The sequence below is a fragment of the Manis javanica genome, chromosome 10 (assembly GCF_040802235.1).
Source record: "Manis javanica isolate MJ-LG chromosome 10, MJ_LKY, whole genome shotgun sequence".
NCBI classification, from domain to species: domain Eukaryota; kingdom Metazoa; phylum Chordata; class Mammalia; order Pholidota; family Manidae; genus Manis; species Manis javanica.
Window position 1 is genome coordinate 262,159 of NC_133165.1, and position 8,792 is coordinate 270,950.

At 51.9% G+C, this 8,792-nt stretch overlaps 1 protein-coding gene across 1 annotated transcript; it reads right to left on the minus strand.

The window, feature by feature from the left end:
• Positions 1–1,428, minus strand: NPW (neuropeptide W). The gene is made up of 4 exons (XM_017681231.3): positions 1,422–1,428; positions 1,163–1,233; positions 431–1,002; positions 1–195 (listed from the first exon to the last, which is right to left on the minus strand). The coding sequence occupies exons 1-4, from the start codon at positions 1,426–1,428 to the stop codon at positions 87–89; spliced, it is 759 nt and encodes a 252-aa protein (XP_017536720.3). The 3' UTR covers positions 1–86.
• Positions 1,429–8,792: the final 7,364 nt, after the last annotated feature.

The window sequence follows — 8,792 nt, forward strand, 5'->3', positions numbered from 1 at the left end:
CGCAAGAACAAGGTGGGTTTTACTGACGGGACGGCCCCGCCTGGCCAGGGCAGCGCGCCCTGGAGGCCGAAGCGACTTGGCCTGGATCAGGCACGGGGGTGCGGCAGGCAGGGGCTGTGCTCAGGACGGCCGAGGGGCGAGGCCAAGGCAGTTCGCTGCGCAGACCGTGGCTGAGCCGGAGACTCTCCGAAGGCTCTAGAAAGAACAGAGCAGGACCTTGGGGGCAGGGCCGTGCGCCCTCCACTACCCCACGTCCACCCCCAGGCTGGAAGGGTAGGGCTCCAGGAAAGCCTTTCTCGGCGCGAAGTGAGAGATGGAAAGGTCCGTAGGGTGCCCCGTGGGCGCGCACGTGCGCCGCGGGCTCAGATCTCCCCCGACCCCCTCGCCCTATGCCCTCTGCCCTCGCGGCCACTTTCCGCTCCCCGCGTACCTAGCCTGCCCCTCCGAGGTCCAGGAATGGTCTGCCAGCTGCGGCTGCGGTGCGGGCGCGGGCTCCGGGACGTGCTCTCGGAGGCGCGCTGACGGGGAGCCCTGCGCTGGAGCTCCTGCGTCTCGCCTCCCGCAGTCCCTGAAGCTCGCAGGGAAGCAGGAAAGCATCGCGGGCGGCGGGCCCGGGAGCGAGGTGTCCCTGGTAGACATCTTCCGGGAGGGCGCGCTCAGGCCTAGGGGGGCCCAGGCAGGGGGCCCGGCAGCAGCGGGGCGCAACGCGCGGCGCCACACATAGGGCGAGCGGCGCAGCCCCACGAGCAGGCCCGCGGCGCGGCCCACGGTGTGGTAGCGGGGACTCGCCCCGTGCTTGTACCAGGCGCCAGCGGGCAGGGGCAGCAAAATCAGCAGTAATGCCAGCATGGGCCACTTTGCAGGGGCCCCCGGCCTGGGGCCCGGCGCCAGCGTGCTCTGGGGGACGGCCGCCGGGTGGGGCAGGCCAGCAGCGAGCTCGGCGAGCCGGGGCTCCGCAGGCGACAGGCGAGTGGTGGGCCGCAGCGGGGGGAGGGGGTCCAGCTATAGCTGCTCGGCAGCCCCGCCCCTGCTCGCCCCCGCGGGACCCACTGAGCCCCAAGGGTAGGAGCAGGGCTGGAGGGAGAGGAGGATCCCGGACTGCTGGGGCGGGGTGGTGAGTCACCGAGCACCCCTGCTGAGTGCGCCTCTAGCTGGCACTCACCTGGATGCTCTGCGGAGGAGCCTCTGCTCCCCCCTCTCCGGCCCCCTGCTTCCTCCCCTCAAGGAGAGGAACTGCCAAGGCACAGGGGTGTCCCCTAGCCAGAGTTCTTGCAGGTGGGGTGCCAGCACAGCAAAAACAGGGAGGCTGGTGGAGGCTTGTTGGTAAAGCAGGAGAGCCGGCGGGGGTGGGGGCGGGGGCTCCGCACCATTCAGAACCCTTCTGTGTGTCTCCTTCACTGACGGCTGTCCCTTGGCTTCACCGAACATCGCTCTCAAGTCTGTCCCCAGGCCCCTTCCTGTCTTCTCACCCCAGCCCTCCTGAAGATGGCTAGCGGTTTCCCAAGCCGTCAGCCAGAGCAGTCAGCCCCACCTCATACCCCCAGCCCCCACCTTCCTCATACCCCTGGGTAGGATAAGGCCCAGCATGCCCCCAGTTTCCCCTCAGGTCACGGTCCCTCTAACACAGCTTTCTCTGGCCAATCTGTTTTTTTGCTTTGCCCAGCACCCCATGATTTTGCCCACCTCTGTGCTTCTGTGGGCACATCCTTCCCTTCCTTTCAACCTGGCAAACTCCTGCTCATCCTTCAGGATCCCGCTTAAATCGCCCTCATCTGAATTGGAGTATTCCTCCGTGCTTGTCTGGGCTTAATAGCCCCCTTCCAGAGGGCGGCCTGAGCCCCAGCCCAGGAAGGACGCAGCACCCAGACAAACAGGGCCTCTCCCCAACCCCTGCCACCGCAGTGTGGTGCCCCACCTTCCAGACCCATCAGGGATCCTGAAATGCTTTATTCTGACTTCCAAATAGTGCCACAAGGGAGGACGATGACTGATTCCATTTCCCTGGGAGGAAACCAAGGCTCAGGGGATGAACTTGTTCTCCGTCACCTGCTTGGTGAGCGGTGAGGGCAGGAGTCCCGCCAGACCCCCAGGCTGAGAGTTCCAGCTTGGGCTTGTCCTTCCTCTCAGGTCTTCATGTTGAGAGGGCGCGGAGAGGGCAGGAGGTGCAAAGGATGGCACCTGCTTTTGTGGCCTGAAGGGCCCTACTAGGGTCTGGCGATCCCTAGAGAGGTGCGGAAGCAGCAGCAGCTGTCCCCTCAAAGGACAGGGAGCCCGGTGCCCCTGCTTGATGTGGGTGGGGATAGGAGTGGGTGCCTCGACGTCTCCTACCTCAGCTTGCTCATTTGTAAGCCGGAGATAATAATATTAGCCACCTCGCCAGGGTGCTGTGAGCATTAATAATCCAGGTGTGGGTCTTGGCACAGTGCCTAGTACACAGTAGGTGCTTAATAAATGGTTGTGGCTCCCATCTATTGCTGTTACTGTTCCACAGGCCGACCAGCCCCCTCAACTGTCATTTTGATGGAGGGGTGAGGCAGCAGCAAGGAGAGTTAGGGGGTGCAGAGGAAGCTGCCTGTGAGCCTGCAGGGGCCTGAAGGACCTCCGGGACCAGGGACCGCTAGAAAAGCCGCCCCCAGACGTCCCTTCGGGGCCTCTTGGCCTCGAGAGCCGCCTCGAGTGCGCAGTGGGCGGGCGGCCCAGCACGACGCGGCTGCCAGGGTCCCCTGGCACTGCCGCCCTCTCCCTGCTAAGGGGACGCGGTTTCCCTGCACCCCCAGGGACTGCAGCCCTGCTCCGGGAGGGTCTGGGCGCCCCCTGGAGGCGGCCCGGGGAGCTTCTGCAGCAAAAGGAAATTTTCCCATCAAAAGGAAAATTGGTCTACGTGTCTTTAGCCTGCAACGGACGGCTGTGTGACAGCTGGAAAATTGAAGTGGAACTACAAGAAGCATCATGGATAAATCTCTAACAAGCACTGTTGTGCAAAGAAACAAATATCTTGCCCAGTGATACATTCAGCATCTGAATTTAGATACCAGCCATCCCCCTGGCTTGTTTATGGCCTTGGACCCAAGGGAGTGAAAATGTCAGGGTGCAGGCGGATACAAAGGCCACGTGGGAACAGAGAAATGGGGGGTGCAGAAGGCCTGTGGGGCAGGACCCCAGGCTGGGTTCAGGGAGCAAAGCACAGAAGAGCTTGATGGTCCCTGGGGGCTCCAAGTTTTGAGTGCAGAGGAGGAGGGGCTCCAGGCCCTGCCCAGCCCTGAGCCCACAGGGGTCTTAAGCCAAAGCCACATTGTGGGATTTGCTGACTCTCTTTCCTGGGGCCTGCATCTCCTGTCGGCCACTCCACAGCACCTACTAGAAACCCCGGACTACCACTTTGGACTCTGCACCCCACCTCTCCCGGACACTGGACCAAGCCCTCCCTGGGCTGGGATGGCGTTGGCTTCATACACTTCCAGGCAAGGAGCCCACCTGAACAGGACCTCTGTCCTAAGTATGCAGTGAATGAGGATCACACTTTTTTTAACTGCTGATTTTTATCAAGGTAATACATTATAAATTCAATACTAACTAGGATGAGGAAAAAATCCCTGCTCCGTCCTTACATCCCAGTTGCTTCAAAATCCTCCAGCCATTTCTTCTAGTATTTACCCCAATATTTTACAATCATAAGCTGTCTTGCCTGAGGGTTTTAGCCGTGGGCAGGTTCACTCTGGATTCGGTGAGAGTGAAAAATGACAACAGAACGTTGGAGACAAAAGTGTTCATACCCAGCTTTACTCACCTTTGTGGCAGATCCAGGGCTAGAACCCCGTCTACCTCAGGGCAAGTCTGCATGCAGCAAACCGCTGTCTGCCTCCCGCCTCTCCACCGCCTTGCAGCCCCAGAGCACTGCCCAGGGCTCTTTATAGAGAGACAATAGGAGCCCTTTGCCAACGCATGTGTAAGCCTGCGCCTGGAGCATTGCACTTGTGCAATGGGCAAGCAGCCCAGGGGCAAATGAGAATTGGGGTATGGAACTTCCATTTTCTCTACAAAGCTTAACTGCTTTCTAAAAATTGGGGGCCTTTTTGAGGGGTAGTATAATACATTTTAAATAAAGTGTACACATCTTAATTACGCTTGTTACATATGTATACACCTGCATGCCCACAGCCCAGATCAAGATAGAAGAGATTTCAGCTCCACAGGGCCTCCCTTCGCCCCCTCCTCGCCAGAAGCCTCCAGAGAACTCATCTGTCACTTAGGTGAGGGTTTCTTAGCCTTGTGGCACTGTTAAGGGCACCTGAGGGGGGCTGTCCTGTGCACTGCAGGATGTGAGGAGCATCCCCTGCCTTCACTCCTTTAAATCTGTAGGCAGAATCAAAGCCCCTCCACAAATCTAGTACTCCCAGGGTATCTAGGAACCTGGGAATAATTGTTTTACATGGTAAGGAGGAATTAAAGTTGCAGATGAAATCAAGTGTGCTACTCAGCTGACCTTAATATAAGGAGATTATCCTGAACAGTCTAGGTGGGTGCAATGTAATCATAAGGGTTCTTAAGTGTGGAGGAGGGCGGCAGGGTCAGAGGAGAGATGACAGTGGAAACGGGCAGATGGAGAGAAGGGCCATGAGCCATGGAATGTGGGTAGCCTCTAGAAGCTGGAAAGGGCAAGGAAATGGGCTCCCCTTCTAGAGCATTTCAAAGGAACACACCCCAAGTGCACTCTGATTCTATACCAGCAAGACCCTTATCGAATTTCTGAATTCCCAAACTGTAAGATAATAAATGTGTGTCATTTGAAGCCATTAAGTTTGTGGTCATTTTTTTTATAGTAGCAATAGGAAATGGATGCCCTAGAAGACGACAGTGACACTACCCCCTGCTGTGACAACCAAATATATCTCCAGACATTTCCAAATGTCCCTTTGTTGGGGGGTGGGGGCAGAAATCATCCCTGATTGAGAATCACTGACTTAGATTATAAACTGCTATTTTTAAATTTTGCTGTTTTAGGGAGCATCAAACAGCTTCCTACTAATTTAAATGAAGCTCCATCCAGCTCCTCACTCCCCAGTCAATTCATTTCTCACCTCTCCATCATCCTCATATGATTCTTTCATAATTTTTGGTTGAATCACTAGTATTTATATGATTATGATCATGGAAATATTATTCTCTGCTGAGCCAAGTAGTGTACTGTGATTCCATTTCCTGTTGATAGCTGTCTCATTTTTCTTTGCTTCTTTTTCTATATACTTAATTTGCTATCTCCATCTCACCCACCCAATCCTGCCAAGCTCCCTGCAATAACTTTCCCTGATTCTCAAGTACACAAGGTTACCCACCACCATTTCCACATTTGCTCTGGAGCTCACCCTTTGGAAGCTGTCAGTCTCCTGCTCCAATCTGAAATCCATTTGCCAGCTGACCCCTCTCTAAGCATCTGCGCAGGCCTCCTCCACACTGCCCGTGGCTTTCATCTGGGTCAGAGCCCCCTTTGCCTGGATCCCACATCTTCTTCAAACTTGTACTCCCCGCAATGTTGGAGAAGCGAACCCTCTGGTAGCTTCATGTGAATGGAGGCATGGTTGCTAAGTCATTTGTCTTTTTTGATGTCAGTGGTTTTATGCCTGACAGAAAATTTTCCTGGGTATAGAATTTGTGGGTGGAAATCACAGTCTCTCAGAAATTTAAGGGACTTTCTAGCTTCCAGTGTTCCAGGATCATAAATCTGATCCCCTAGCCCTCTTCCAGGGCGCTCTGCCTCCTCACCCCTCTCCTGACGCTTTCGGAATCTCTGCTTGTCCTGCAGTAGTCTGGGGTCCCATGATGCTGTCCTTTGCCGAGGAATTTTTTCTGTGATCGGGTGTTTCTGGTGCGGATACCTGACCCGTGTCCTATAGTTCTGGCATACGCTGCCTTGGTAACCCTTTGATAATCTGCACCTTTCCGTTTTCTCTGAGATTCCTATTAGATGTTGCACCTTCTGGATTCAGAGTTCTATCTTCTTCTTTTCCCTATTTTCTATATTTTTGTCTTTTTGTTCTACTTCCTGGGAGATTTTATCTTAACTTTATCTTCCTATTTTTCTACTGAATTTTCACTAGTTATATTTTTAATTTCTTAAAGCTCTTTTTTTTTTAAATTCACTTTATTATCATTAATCTACAATTACATGAAGAACATTATGGTTACTAGACTCCCCCCTTCACCAAGTCCCCCCCACAAACCCCATTACAGTCACTGTCCATCAGCGCAGTAAGATGCTGTAGACTCACTACTTGTCTTCTCTGTGTTGCGCAGCCCTCCCCGTGCCCCCCCCCATTATACATGCTAATCATAAGGCCCCCTTTCTTTTTCCCTGCCGTTATCCCTCCCTTCCCACCCCTCCTGCCCAGTCCCTTTCCCTTTGGTAACCATTAGTCCATTCTTGGGTTCTGTGAGTCTGCTGCTGTTTTGTCCTTGAGTTTTTCTTTGTTCTTATACTCCACATATGAGTGAAATCATTTGGTACTTGTCTTTCTCCGTCTGGCTTATTTCACTGAGCATAATACCCTCTAGCTCCATCCATGTTGGTGCAAATGGTAGGATCTGTTTTTTTCTTATGGCTGAGTAATATTCCATTGTGTATATGTACCACATCTTTATCCATTCATCTACTGATGGACATTTAGGTTGCTTCCATTTCTTGGCTATTGTAAATAGTGCTGCGATAAACATAGGGGTGCACCTGTCTTTTTCAAACTGGGCTCCTGCATTCTTAGGGTAAATTCCTAGAAGTGGAATTCCTGGGTCAAATGGTATTTCTATTCTGAGCTTTTTGAGGAACCTCCATACTGCTTTCCACAATGGTTGAACTAGTTTACATTCCCACCAGCAGTGTAGGAGGGTTCCCCTTTCTCCACAGCCTCGCCAACATTTGTTGTTTGTCTTTTGGATGGTGGCCATCCTGACTGGTGTGAGGTGATATCTCATTGTGGTTTTAATTTGCATTTCTCTGATGATTAGCGACGTGGAGCATCTTTTCATGTGTCTGTTGGCCATCTGAGTTTCTTCTTTGGAGAAGTGTCTGTTCAGCTCCTCTGCCCATTTTTAAATTGGATTATTTGCTTTTTGTTTGTTGAGGTGCGTGAGCTCTTTATATGTTTTGGATGTCAGCCCTTTATCGGATCTGTCATTTATGAATATATTCTCCCATACTGTAGAGTACCTTTTTGTTCTATTGATGGTGTCCTTTGCTGTACAAAAGCTTTTCAGCTTGATATAGTCCCACTTGTTCATTTTTGCTTTTGTTTCCCTTGCCTGGGGAGATATGTCATGAAGAAGTCACTCACGTTTATGTCCAAGAGATTTTTGCCCATGTTTTTTTCTAAGGGTTTTATGGTTTCATGACTTACATTCAGGTCTTTGATTTATTTTGAATTTACTCTTGTGTACAGGGTTAGACAGTGATCCAGTTTCATTCTCTTACATGTAGCTGTCCAGTTTTGCCAGCACCATCTGTTGAAGAGACTGTCCTTTCCCCATTGTATGTCCATGGCTCCTTTATCATATATTAATTGACCATAAATGTTTGGGTTAATATCTGGAGTCTCTATTCTGTTCCACTGGTCTGTGGCTCTGTTCTTGTGCCAGTACCAAACTGTCTTGATTACTATGGCTTTGTAGTAGAGCTTGAAGTTGGGGAGTGAGATCCCCCCAACTTTATTCTTCCTTCTTAGGATTGCTTTGGCTATTCAGGGTCTTTGGTGTTTCCATATGAATTTTTGAACTATTTGTTCTGGTTCGTTGAAGAATGTTGTTGGTAATTTGATAGGGATTGCATCAAATCTATATATTGTTAAAGCTCTTTTTTGTTCCAGTTTTTTTGTGGATGTTATTGTCCAAGGCCTCCTATTCTGATTTCATGGAGGCAATGTCTTTTCTGTAAACATCAAATACAGCTCTGTGGGTCTGCTTATTTTGGTCCGTCTTCCACACTGCAGGCTTTCTCCATGAGTCTGAGATCCTTGACTGCCTGTCCTCACTTGTCCCCTACAACACTAACTGGACACTCTTTCTGTGGGGGCACGGCTTGCTAACTGGTAGGCTTCCCCATAGGGATGGATTTTTCACTCCCTAATGGGGTGGGAAGATCTTTTCTCGAGCTGGTCAGTTTCTCCAGCAGAAAATTCTCCTCTCCTGCTGAGGGTGTGTGTGTGGGCAGCGTGTATGCAGCAGGGGAAGAGGGCCCAGGCCCCCAGCTGGATGCACGGACTCCCACGCACTCCTGTTTCAGTCCCCTGATTCAGCTCACCTGCAGTGAGACACTTCATCAGGGTTCCCCCAAAGGTCTTATGAGTGCTCAAATGGGTCATCTCCATCTCCTTTCTGTCATTCTAGAATTGTCGCGCGCCCCGTCCTCGCCGGCAAGAACAGCACGCAACAACAGCAGGATTCTTCTGCAGAAAGCTTTATTCTTCAGCTCTTTGTGAAACAAATGAGTTGGGCAGGACCCAGAGGGGAAGGAGAGGCTTGCTTATATAGTTCTCATGCTCTGACCTGGTTGGTGCGGCTCCATATGCCTTATTAGCATAACCATTTGGTGGGTCTCATTGGTCCTTATGCCAAGGCGCAATTAGCATGTAGTTTAGTGGTGTGGGATGATTTGTCATTAGGAAGTTCGGGGCCTTCCGGCTGCCCTGCATTGGGCGCTATTTTCTGAGCGCGGCTGCCAACATAGAATACGCTTACATCTTTCACTAGCTGCTTCCTCCCCTCTCATTCTTTCTGTGTTCCTGGATTAATAGTCTTTTTATTCCTTT